Source organism: Diceros bicornis, chromosome 4, assembly GCF_020826845.1.
Source record: "Diceros bicornis minor isolate mBicDic1 chromosome 4, mDicBic1.mat.cur, whole genome shotgun sequence".
Classification (NCBI taxonomy): Eukaryota; Metazoa; Chordata; class Mammalia; order Perissodactyla; family Rhinocerotidae; genus Diceros; species Diceros bicornis.
In genome coordinates this window covers 84,543,424-84,556,560 of record NC_080743.1, presented here as the reverse complement: position 1 = coordinate 84,556,560, position 13,137 = coordinate 84,543,424, and the positions used below count along the sequence as shown (strand labels likewise).

The following is a 13,137-nucleotide window of genomic DNA, read 5'->3' as shown; positions in this document are numbered from 1 at the left end:
CTTTATTTAAATAGTGCTCTCTCGCGGTCCTTAATTTTCTTTTCTGCTTTATTTTCTCTATAGTATTGTATCATACTTGATGTATTATGTATGTATTTATTGTCTAGCTCTATAAGAATATAGAATTAGAATATAGCTCTGTAAATACAGAACGTTTGTCTGTTTTGTTCCTTGTTTTATCCTCAGAACCCAGAACAATGTCTACCTTGTAAAAAGCTCCTATCATACTTCTTGAATGTTGAGTATATGTATAAAGATATTAAGTGGAAAAAGTAAATCAACTGTACAGCATAAACTGGTCCCCCCCCCCCCTTTTTTTTTTGTGAGGAAGATCAGCCCTGAGCTAACATCTGCCATACCTCCTCTTTTTGCTGAGGAAGACTGGCCCTGGGCTAACATCCATGCCCATCTTCCTCCACTTTATATGGGACGCCGCCACAGCATGGCCTGACAAGTGGTGCGTCAGTGCGCGCCCGGGATCCAAACGGGCGAACCCCGGGCCGCCGCAGCGAGTGCACGCACTTAACCGCTCGCGCCACCGGGCCAGCCCCCTGATCCCATTTTTTGTGGAAAATTATATTTGTGTACATTATATATATAATCTCCAGATGGAAAATTATGAATAATTTTTGCTACCCTTATTCGTTTCTGCCTGAAATGAGAATGTAATATTTTGTAATCACTGAAAACAAAAATGTTAATATGGGGAGAGGAGAGTTGACATGAGGGCCTCTTTTAAATATAAAATAATTTGCTAGTCCCTGTGAAGGTGAAATTAGTGACACTGCCTTGACTTTTCCTCTTGCAGGTAGCACCTCCTGCATCCCCACTTACTGATACACCTGACACCACAGCAAATACTGGCGGAGGTTTAACAACAACCATGGGAGGACCTCTTCCTCCACATCTGGCTATCAAGGCAGGTAAGGGACGTGAATGTTCCGTATGACTGAGAATAAGGTATACACCATCTTGCTTGGTCATCATCTCTCTTTCTCACCTGGATAAAAAGAAATAACTACAGTAAACTCGTAATGTTGAGAGAATCCAAGCCCTTCATAAATTTGCAGATATCACCAGGTCATTTAATTTCTCTTATAAAGTGTGAGACAGCTTAAATCTTTGCTGTCGTTAGCTTTTACTAATTTTTGATCTCTGAGATCAGGATCAACTTGGATGTTGGCCAAATTACTTTAAATCTCAGATCCGGTATTTATGAAATGAGAATAACAGTAGTATTTACTTTATAAGATTATTGTGAGGAGTAAATTTTTTAAAAAGCATGTAATAAACGTGTAGAGTTTATTACATGTTGGAAGAGGGAGTAGAGTTAATAGTCAATATTAACTACTGTTTTTAGTTATTCTGCTGTCTCATTCATCACTTTCTTACACCTTTTCAGCCTCTTATTTCCATCACCAGCACTAGCAGTTAGCTTTCTTTAAGGGTCATATTTAGCAAAGAAATAATTTTATCATTTAATCATTAATTACATATGTAACAAATGAAACATAAAGCTACATTGATAATGTATGCTGGATTGTCAATCACTTATGACCATTACTAGTTGCTTTCTCCTGCCTAGCAGCCTTGAAATTAGCAATTTAGACCTATGCTTCAGTCATGTAACACTTTTCAAGTAAATCATGGAGATTTTGGGCCCATTTCATTGAAACCTTGAATTTCTAATTTTGAAGTCCCAAAACCTAAATTAGGAATATTCCTTAAAATATTTAAGATCTTCTTACAGTTTGATTCCTCAAGAGAACAAGCATTTTCTTTCCTTAATAGAAAATAATTCTGGAGTTGGGGCCTCTGGCTATGGTGCTCCTGGGCCCACCTGGGATCGAGGAGCCAACTTGAAGGATTATTACTCAAGAAAGGAAGAGCAAGAAGTACAAGCGGTAAGGTTATCACCCTATGTTCAACTCCAGGAATGTGATTTAGGACTTAGTGCACAACAAGATTTAAAATATTCGCAACTTAGTAATTCGGTGATTGCTTTAAGTGGTTGAGACTGCTTGTACATAGAAGACACCATAAACCTAAGCTAACCGTTACATCTAGTCACTAGCTTTGCCTGTGAAATAAAACAGTGTTTTTCCTGGTGGTAATAATAGGTTTTCTCATCTGCTTTATAGGAAATGTAGTTACCTCAGTAAACCTCATTTCATGAGCACTCATAGTAAAAATGTCTTGATAGAACATCTTACTTTTCCACTTAAGTGTTAAAACCAGTACCAAAAAAATTGTCAAAGGTTTCCCAGGAACAATTTAAATACAGTACATTAACTAATAGCTTGTTTATACAATAGGGCCATCAGATACAGTATAAACTAATTCTGGCTCGGTTTTCACTAGGATTAGAAACTATTAAAAACAGCTTTTGCATTATAAAGGATGGTACAAAGAAGGTATTGTTATAAATTTCTGTGCTTTACATATGCATAACTAAACTAAAAATAGTGTAGCCAAATGTAATTGTCATTGATTCAACAGACTCTAGAGTCAGAAGAAGTGGATTTAAATGCTGGGCTTCATGGAAACTGGACCTTGGAAAATGCTAAGGCTCGTCTGAACCAATATTTCCAAAAAGAAAAGATCCAAGGAGAATATAAGTACACCCAAGTGGGTCCTGATCACAACAGGTTTGCTTGTTTCACTCTTTGCCTTCTGTAGTAACTTAGGGTTGTTTTGTGTATTCATTGTTCTATTTTTGTACATGTTATCTGGTTCAGTTTGTGGATTAGCAACAAATTGTGAAGAGAAGATATATACTTTGCACAAGAAAATTTGTCATTGATTTGTAATGTGCGGTTTACTATGGTTTCATTTATGAGTGTGATTTTAGCTGTGTAAGAAGTTCTGCAAAAATCTGCTGTTTTGTGTTGCTAGACTTTTAAGGTTCTCATTTGAATTGGAGAGGCAAAAATCAGCCACAAGTGGTGATTTATCCATAATTAACTTAAAAATCAGCCTGAGTTGGTGAGTTTATTCACTGTGATATTGTTAGAGGCAATTATAATGATTATTTCTTTAATGGGTCAAGTTAGACACAAGTTTCAGCGTCTGAGAGGTAGATTGCATTGCATCTAGATCCAAATTTCCCTTCAGCTTTAAAAGTTGCTCTCGAGAGTCCTGTTGTTGGAGTTTTAAGGGCTTATAAAGCTGAAGGATAGCCTCAGTCTGTGAGTTAAATTAGCCTACTTTTATTCTGTTAAATCTGTAAACTGAACGTAAAGGGAGGTCGTTGTAGCAGTGACAGTATGTTTCTCAGCCTGCTTGCTGTTCTTCCTGAGAGCGTTCCAAGGTGTAGTAGTTATTACTCCCAGGAAGGCTCACATGGATTAGACTCTACTGGGGGCATTATATTTTTATTGGAAGGGAGGGAAAGTTATAATGGAATTCTTGATGATTTAATTTGCTGTCCTCATATGAAATAAATTATTAAAAATACATTATAAGTATTTTCCTTGAAAATCAGAGTATTTCTTGGGTGCATCTGACAGCCCTAAAATAATGAATGCTATAGTAAAACTTGGACACTGTGGTCAAAATGATATTCAGAGCATGGTTCCCTCTGCTGCCAACTGTTCAATCCTGAATTCTCAAATACTTAATTCTGATGTCAGACTTTTAAAAACCTTCACAGGTTTTAAAGAAAAGATAACATTTATTGGTGATTTTACTAATATTTTGTCCTTCTGAACTGATTGGGCTTAGTAGCTCTTGGTGACCTTAAGAGCTGTTAGATAAGTGTGGCTGAAGCTTGTTGTAAACATTTTTTGTTATCAGTATCTTATCATTGATGTTTGATACAAACAATTGAAGAATTCAGGATATGACGATGAGGGAGGCAAAAGACAGTTGGGGGAGCTAGGACAGCATTGCTCCTTGCATGTCTTTTATTTAAAGGCATAACAGACAGCGACACCAGAGGTCTGTGTTCATACACACATGTGCTGCTGCTTAGGCTGAACTAAGCAATCACATGGGAAACTATTGTAAACTGATTTCTGGTGTCGCTGTTCCCCCTAGGTGGTGGAGAATGAGATTGAGTGCTGACTTTAAGCCTGGCTGAGAAACATACTGGCATCGGTGTCATTAATGAAAGGGTGGATGTTGTTCCCCTGAAAGCCAGTGGCCTTTGACCCCTGAAGCCGCTGTGCCTGAAGGTCAGTTCACAAGAGGTATAGGAAGGAGTCTTAACATTTATTTTTTTCTTAAGCCTCACCTCCTTTTGTTCACAGCACAAAGTCCAGATCAGAATGTGCCTAAGTGGTAGAAGGATCAGAAAGCGTAGTTTTCAAAGTGCGGTTTGTCCCTTGTTAAAACCTGAATTTCATTCTCTAGAATCTGCTAGCAATTTTACTTAGAATTTTCAAAAATATTTTGTTCTCCAGCACCTGAATTAAATAGATGTGATATAAGTAAACTAAATTTTTTGTTATCAAGGGCTGCTTCCAACTGCAGGCAGATACCAGCCCCCTGCCTCAGGAGCCACTGATATATGCCTAGTGTTTGTGTGTCCATGTGTATGTGTGCATGCATGCATATATTTAGCTTAGCTTAACAGATTGAAGTTATTAGTGGGTGGCCCGTTCAAAGGAATCTTAAAATAATCACAACTGTAATTTGGGGCCTGTTTTATTTTTGGCCCCAAGCCAAGTGGAAAATTCCTCTTCATTGAATGTATTCTAGCTATTGGACTGCAACCCTTGGAATAAGAATGAGAGTAAGTAAATATAGAATCTAAAACCCTAACATTTTCTTTTCATAAACAAGTGGCTCATCAACTTTGATTATAGCTGTCTTGTGCCATGTCCATTATTTAAAGTTTACTTCAATACTTCATTTGTTCTAGGATTGAACAGAAATAAATGTTTACAATGGTTTTTTACTGTGATTTACCTAAGCAGTTGGAAACCTGCCTGATTTGGGAGTCCTGGATTTAGTAATTTCTAACAGTGACACTCCTAACATTGTTTGTATATGTTGTTACAGGAGCTTTATTGCAGAAATGACCATTTATATCAAGCAGCTGGGCAGAAGTAAGTGTTACTGCTTCTGTGATATTCTGAGTCTTGTGTAGTGGAATAATATTCACGTTAAAGTCTTGAGCCACATATACGTAAGCTTTATGAATTGAAAGAGTACATGGTAGGAGGTGGTATCTAGGGTATTTTGGAATATTAGTAATTATATGAATTACAAGGCCCAGTTTCCCAGTTTGCATGTGAGAAGATCATGCTAGTATTATATTTCAAAGGGTGAGAGATGGTAGGCTACTTAGGAGTCTGCTAGTGTCAAAGAACTTTAAAACATCTTTTTATCTTTCTGCATAAAAGTGTACTTTCAGTTTGTTCAGGTATAACTATCTAGGTGAAATTTAGAAAGGAGTAAATCAGATGATGGGATTAGAAGCCTAAAGACAAATGTATAGCATTTAAGAGTCATATAGTCAAGAAGAAAAGATGAGAAAGTTACCCTGAGGAAACACTTTATTCCTTAAGGAATAGATGGGAGTTATTCATAAAGGAAATAAGAAAGCAAAGATATGTTGCATGTATTCTTTATTCTTAGAGAATAGGTTTAAAGAAGGCAGTGTGCTATGCTTGAAAGTAAGGAACTAGCCCTGTGTACCTGGTTTTGTTACTAACAAAGTTTTATGACTTTGAATAAATCACACCTTACATTGCTGGGACTCAATCTGCAAATTGAGAGGAATGGCCTAAGATTCTTTCCGGCTTGCGAATTCTGCAGCTAGCACTAATGATTTAAATTTAGTATATGCAGGACTTTCCTGATAGAATCAAACCTTTGAACGAATCGTCAGGAGATGATGATGAATTTTTATCCTAGACTGTTTTTTGTTTTTGGTGAGAAAGATAAGACCTGAGCTAACATCCGTTGCCAATCTTCCTCTTTTTGCTTGAGAAGGAGTGGCCGTGAGCTAAGATCTGTGCCCATCTTCCTCTGTTTTGTATGTGGGTCACCGCCACACATGACTTGATGAGCAGTGTGTAGGTCTGGGCCCAGGATCCGAACCTGCAAACCCCAGGTCCCCAAAGCGGAGTGGGAACTTAACCGCTATGCCACCAGGCTGGCCCTATCCTAGACTTTAAAAATAAGTTATTTTGAATGGGTGAAATGTTAAGAGGATAAAGGCAGTCTAACTTCTGGCAGCCCGTTGATCTGACCATCAGAATTAATTTGACTAGATTGGCTAGTTATGTAGGAATGTATCTGTGCCCCTTCCTTGCTTTATGTCATCTCTCCTAAAGCTGAATGATATTGGAGGAGAGGAATATAGCATTTTCTTTAAGGATGTGAGTAAGTACTAGATTCAATCTAATGCCAGGATCAGCTATAACCCTTTCTCTGGCCAACTACAGCCCACTACCTGTTTTATAAAAAAGTTTTATTGCAACACCACTACATTCATTTATGTCAGGGGATAGCAAACTTTTGTAAAAGGCCAGATCATAAATATTTTAAGCTTTGCAGGTCATGTATATCACTCATTGTTATTTTTGTCTTATTTTTACAACTCTTTAAAAACAAAAACCATTTTTAGTTCCTGGGCCTGTAGTTTGTCAAACCCTACTTTAAGTATTGTCTATAGATGCTTTCACACTTGAAAGGCAGAGTTGAGTAGTTGTGACAGTGACCAAATGGCCTGCAAAGCCTCAAATATTTATTATCTGACCCTTTATAGAAGAAAATTGCCAACTCCTGGTCTGGATAATTACTTTGGACCCATTTTCACTCTTTGATTGTTTTGCTTTTTGACCCTTTGCTTTTCAAAAGTTAAACTATGTTTTCTTCTCCTGTTTTAATGCCAAATTATATTAATAATGACAGCTTTGTGAATTAGGTTATTTGCTTTTATGATGATGATTTGGATGTGTCTTAGTATTAGCCTATAATAAAGATGGTTGGTTATTTACTTGATGAACTTATGGAATTGCCTTTGGTTTGCAGTTAGAATGAAAAAGAATTTTAGAACCTATGGTATACTCTATTTTAGGACGGCTTTTGTGCCTAAGCCCCTAGTTGCTTATGAGAAGATGTTTCTTTACTCAGACGATTTATCCTTCTGTCTTCGGTAATTCTGACGTTAAATTATAGGGATTTTTGCACGTGAACATGGATCAAATAAAAAACTGGCAGCACAATCCTGTGCTCTATCGCTTGTCAGACAACTCTACCATCTTGGAGTGATTGAAGCTTACTCTGGACTTACAAAGAAGAAAGAAGGAGAAACAGTGAGTGTTTAAACTTAGTAGCCCAAGGAGATATTGTAAGATTCAAGTATTTGGCTAAAGTTTAATTTACAGTCTTAGGAATCTTACCTCAAGAAATGGAAATGGCGTGATTCTGTGTCCATAGTGGGTAATGAGTAAATAATCGTTGAAGTAATTCTTTCACAAAAGGGAAGTGACTCAGTGTTGGCTTTAGGAATAGTATAGACCTAGTGCTGACTGTATATTCTTAAGCCTGCCATAGTAAATGTGAGTAGCTCATATGTATGTTACGTGCTTTTCATGGCCATCCTTTCTCTGTAGGTGGAGCCTTACAGAGTTAACCTCTCTCAGGATTTAGAGCAACAGCTGCAAAACATCATTCAAGAGCTAAATCTTGAGATCGTGCCACCAGTAAGCATACAGCTATTTAGTTCGCCTTTGTATAGAACTTCTCTAGTCAGACAAGCAACCAGTTTTGCTTTTTTTCTTTTTCTTATTTTTTAATAGCCTGATGATCCTTCTATGCCCGTTGTACTCAACCTTGGCAAATTGGCTCACTTTGAGCCATCTCAGCGACAAAACCAAGTGGGTGTGGTTCCTTGGTCACCTCCACAGTCCAACTGGAATCCTTGGACTAGCAGCAACATTGATGAGGGGCCCCTGGCTTATGTGAGTGCAGCATTGTTTTTGAGATCAGACTCTTGTGTTTTACTTGTGAATATACTTCGTTAGGATGTCTAGATAAAAAATGGATTCAGTTTGAAGCTGAGTTACGTGCTTTTGTTTGACTGTTGCCTTCCCATTTTTACAGGCTACTCCAGAACAAATAAGCATGGACCTCAAGAATGAATTAATGTACCAGCTGGAACAGGATCATGATTTGCAAGCAGTAAGTCTGTGAAGTATTTAGACATAGGGTGCCCAGAGCCTCAGAACTTTCTAGGTATGGGCAAAAGGACAGTGAATAATATATTTTGCCCTTTCTAGGAAGGAAGATCAAAGATATTTACCAAACTGCTAATCCTAGTTACCTCTGAGGGTAGTTGTTGTGAGGTAAGGGCCTGTGATTCTTAGTTAATATAAGTGGAGAGATTTGCGGTAATAACTTTTTTTTTTTGGTGTTTTTCAGTATTTTCTGAATAAAGCAACATTAAAATGTTAGAGGAAAGGGAATGTATATGGAATGTTCAGGGAGAACGGAGGCAAATAAGGGTGTGGACAAGGCCACAAGATAGATTCTTCAGAAATTTAGTGAAAAGAGGCAGTTCTATTAGAGATAAAAATATATGTATTCTTTTATGAAAAGGTATATTTTGAGTACTAAGCCACTGAAAAGGAATAAGTTTCTACAGAGATAGCAAATTTTTTTAGGATTAAGGCAGTTGCTGCTAATGTATATATTGGGAGAAATTTGACTGAGGTGTAACTTTTCTAATATAGATCTTACAGGAGAGAGAGTTACTGCCTGTGAAGAAATTTGAAAGTGAAATCCTGGAAACAATTAGTCAAAATTCAGTTGTCATTATCCGAGGCGCTACTGGATGTGGTAAAACCACGCAGGTTCCCCAGTTTATTCTAGACGACTTTATCCAGAATGACCGAGCAGCAGAGTGTAATATAGTAGTAACTCAGGTAAGTACCAAACTGACTTAACGAGATGTGTGTCTAGTGTGGATAGAGTCTGAGAGGTGGAAATACCTAGAAGCCACTATAGAATAGTTAAGCCATGTGTAAAAAGACGGCTGTGCAGGTATAGATAGACGTTTTACCAGTGAGCCTTGCTTTGTGTTTATTCACTGCGGGACAATATGTAAGACAGTTATTGCAGCACAGAAGATCAAGGGAAAAGGGATAAATTATTCAAGGGATAAGTAGTTCCACTTCTTCATAGGCTGTCAAGTGGCATGCAGTCAGAGAGGTGTTGCAACGTTTATTAGTAGTCTTTTACATTAAGCAGTGTTCTCCCAAACAAAATGCGTCTCCTGCGAATATTTATAATGAGCTAAGAATTGTCATGAGAATTAAAAGATTACTTTTTAATTGCTTTTTTTCTGACTGTAAAGGTAGTATATATCCACTGGGAAAAAATTAGAAAATAGAGTAAATTTTAAAAGAAGTGAAAGCCTACTCGAGATTCCACCATCCAGAAGTAATCATTTTTACTTTTGTTCTTTATCCTTTCAGACTTTATTGTATATGTGCTACATATACAGCATCTTAACCTGTCCCCCTTATGTAAACATATTGTGGTATTAGAGCAACAGTATAATTATGTAGTGACTTCATAATTTTCCATTTTTATGCTTATACCTTTATTTTATTCTTAAATGATGAATTGTTTCTAATATTTTGGTATTATATTTGCTGGGATGAACATACTTGTACATATATCTTTATACACTTGTTTGATTATTTCATTGGAATAAATTCCTAGATGTGGAACTTTTGGGTCAAAGGGTATGCGTATTTTAACTTTTATACACTTTGCCGTACTCCCCTCAGGAAAAAATCACACTGATCTCCAGTCGAATCAATTATGAATAAAAGAAGCACTTCTCTTTAGTATGTGTTTTAAATACTTTTGTTTGTTTACAGTCAGGGCTGTTGAGGAAGCTGGAAGCTGCTAAGTCAGAGAAGCATACAAAATATGGGAAGGAGATGGCAGGGTCTTTTCTTTCTTTGCTGTTTGAGTCTTGATATTGATGTTTTCTGTACATACTCAAGGAGATTTGGCTAATATGGTTTCTGAAGGTGGTTGTTTTAGCACTTTAACTCTTATGTTTTAACAACTTCTATCATGGATGGCTTCCTTGAGTCTCTTAAGACAGTTGTGTTTGGGGGAAAGTGGAGTTAAGAACTACAGTAGGTACTGCTTAGGGAATGTGCCATCTCCTGTCCATATTTCTTTTAGAAGCCTGGAAACTACAAAGACCTGAAAGTAGCCCCAAGGTGATAAAAGCAACCCCTTAGTACCCAGTGCATTATGAATACACCTCAGAAGAGTCCAATATCCTAATAAATTTGAAATTCTTCTAGAAGCCAGTTATTTAGTAGAAATGTTGAAAACTGTAGGAAAGACAAAAGTGGAGAAAGGGGACAATAGTAGTATTGAGCATTTACCTGTTTATAGAATGCAAAGAACTTCTTGAAAGGGTCCAGAAAACTTTGTATTTTCTACCTTTAGTGGAATATCATTTTCACATTCCCTGACATAAGTATGTAGCAGAACTCTTCTCTTGATGGACAAATACAGAGCTCAGTCCTTCGTGTAACACTTTTATTCAGGATTAGTGAGGTGCAGAGTACTTATCAGTAGTGGTCAGTAAAAGCTAGCATAGTTCAGCAAGTCAAGTCACATAAACCAGACAAAATATAAGCTCGGGGAAATTCAACATAGTATGTTCAAGAAGGCATCTTTTAATCCCTTTTTTTGTGGATAGGCTAAATATGAACTAGGTGATTGTGCACTTACCTCTATTTGTTATGCCATATCCTAAGGGACTCTTATTTTAGGGATATAGAAATTAATAAGTCATATTTTGTATTAATTCAAAGGATATTGATAGCTCTAGTGAAGTTATTGAGTTTTTGGTTTTTTGGTGTTTTTTTTTTAAAGATTGTATCAGCCTCTGATTTCCTAAATAGTCATGTCACAGCTTGGAATATCATCATATAGGTACTTAAGTAAATAGGAAACGCAGAAAAAGTTTTTTCAAGCAAGGAACTAAAATACAACCTGGCATTAGGAACGTTTTGACAAAATCAAATCCGAGGCAACTTAGAGGCGTTCAGTCTTTATAAATCTGCATGTCCCTCCATAGCTGTATCTTTAGGACATCATAATAGCTGTAGTATCCACGAAGTAAATATTGTTTTGTGTATTTAGAAGATAGGGAACACTTCAGACAAGTTTTCAGAAAAATCAAGGTCCAATGCTTAAAACATTAACCTATAGCATTGGCTTTAGGGTTCAGCATATTTATTACTGGAAACAGTAATATACACTCAGTTTTTCTTGCTATGTAAGCTCATCAAAGACAAGAGTGATCTCATTGTTTCCTGTCTCTAGCACCTTCTGTGGCACCTGATGCAAATATGCAATGAATGCTTACTTTGTGAGTTAATAAGTGAATGAAAGATGGCTGCAGTAGATATGGCGAAGAAGGAGATTGTTCACCTTCCTAATACCCATGTTATCTCAGTTAAATAATTTTCTAAACGTGCGCCTTTACTGTGGTAGGCAGTTACAAGAACAAGCTCCCTGCGCATGCTCTGCTGCCTTCCCTACTGGAAAATCACTCTGCATATCATTAAGAGTTTGGGCCAGTGGTGAAGGAATTTTATTTTCTATAAAAACCTTGAAATCACTTTATATACAAAATGAAAAACAGCATTTTTTAAGTGTCATAGAGTTAAGTGGTAACTTTTTTGGTCCCGATTTTTTTTTTTAATCAATTTTGGAGCTTCCCAAAGATATCATCACTATTGGTTCTGTTGTTTACTGAGTTGGCAATGGGACAGATTTACTAGTGTAATTTAATAACCCTGATAAACAAGTGTAACTGTAATTTTGTAGCTTTTAAATCACTTTTCTTTTTTCTTGTCTCAGCCCAGGAGAATCAGTGCAGTTTCTGTGGCAGAGCGAGTTGCATACGAGAGAGGAGAAGAGCCTGGGAAAAGCTGTGGCTATAGTGTTCGATTTGAGTCTGTACTTCCCCGCCCTCATGCCAGTATAATGTTTTGTACTGTAGGTCAGTAATGTGTTTTATTTTGGTCTTTCATTTGGGGTTCGTATTGTGTTGTTTGTGAAGAAAACTTAAAAGCAACACAAAATGGCTCGAAACCAAGGAGCCAGTCTCAGAATTCTTAAGTAGAACTTTTGGCAGTTTTTTTCTTTATGGAGATTATGATGTACCTGCTGCTGGCTGTAGCTTAGAGAAAATGAAATAGCTTGGGTTACTAGAGTTATATCTTCAAGTACTCTATTCATTAAACAAATGTGTTTCAGAGTATGCTATCACCTTTTTAATAATTTAAATATACAAGTGGTTCTTTTTTTCCCAAAATGATGCTTGGGGTTATATTAGTTGAAGCACAGTTGATTGTTAGAAATTTGTTTCTTTGCACTTTTCTATGCCTCTCTGCTTTAATCGGAATAGCAACTCATCTCCAGTTGTTGCTCTGATTTTCTTTTCAAGGTGTGCTCCTAAGAAAATTAGAAGCAGGCATTCGAGGAATCAGTCATGTAATTGTAGATGAAATACACGAAAGAGACATAAATGTAAGTAACTCGAGCATTATAGTAAGGTACTAATGCTAGTATTCTGTACAAAGAGAAATCAAAGTAGAATCTTTGCTTTATTTCAGTTTTCCCCATGCTTACATTTTCTGTGAAAACCATGAACTTCAGTCACTTAAGATGTTGGACACCTTGTTTTTAGCAAGGCCATTGAACCTTTTTTTTCTTCGTTGAACTCACAGAATTCTAAAAGTAAAGACCTCTTATTGTGAAGTAAATATAATTGCAGTGCTCAGTAAGAACTAGCACTGAGCATTATGCATAATTCAGCAACTGAACTAATGATTTATGACTAAATAGAACATGGAATTTTAATAATCAGTTTTTCTTTGAACTGTGGTTTTTCTTTGATAACTTTTATAATTTAAAAATTTAATATAATTAATAATGTCTTTTTTGGACATTTGCAGCTCTAATCTTGTTAGATGTTAATGATAATCATGCCAGAATTAGGAAGAAACTAGAATTTCATACCCTTCCTTCTTTTGTTCCTTGGCAAAACTTGTATAGAATTAACTTATCATATAATTGTATAATCCAAACAGGGGTGTCATTGGATGGACAGTATGTCATTCAAACTGTCACCAAGCT

At 36.6% G+C, this 13,137-nt stretch overlaps 1 protein-coding gene across 2 annotated transcripts in view; it reads left to right on the top strand.

Annotated features, from left to right (window-relative positions):
* Nucleotides 1–13,137, top strand: part of DHX9 (DExH-box helicase 9) — a 51,444-nt gene that overhangs the window by 18,118 nt on the left and 20,189 nt on the right. The window contains exons 4-14 of one of the 2 annotated variants that reach the window (XM_058539907.1): nt 809–923; nt 1,792–1,904; nt 2,500–2,648; nt 5,005–5,051; nt 7,132–7,268; nt 7,569–7,658; nt 7,755–7,916; nt 8,059–8,136; nt 8,688–8,879; nt 11,857–11,998; nt 12,446–12,528. In XM_058539907.1, coding sequence (XP_058395890.1) covers nt 809–923; nt 1,792–1,904; nt 2,500–2,648; nt 5,005–5,051; nt 7,132–7,268; nt 7,569–7,658; nt 7,755–7,916; nt 8,059–8,136; nt 8,688–8,879; nt 11,857–11,998; nt 12,446–12,528 — 1,308 coding nt within the window. Of the gene's footprint in view, nt 1–808; nt 924–1,791; nt 1,905–2,499; nt 2,649–4,084; nt 4,176–5,004; nt 5,052–7,131; nt 7,269–7,568; nt 7,659–7,754; nt 7,917–8,058; nt 8,137–8,687; nt 8,880–11,856; nt 11,999–12,445; nt 12,529–13,137 lie in introns of those variants that run through there. The other variant, XM_058539908.1, reaches the window with a different exon arrangement.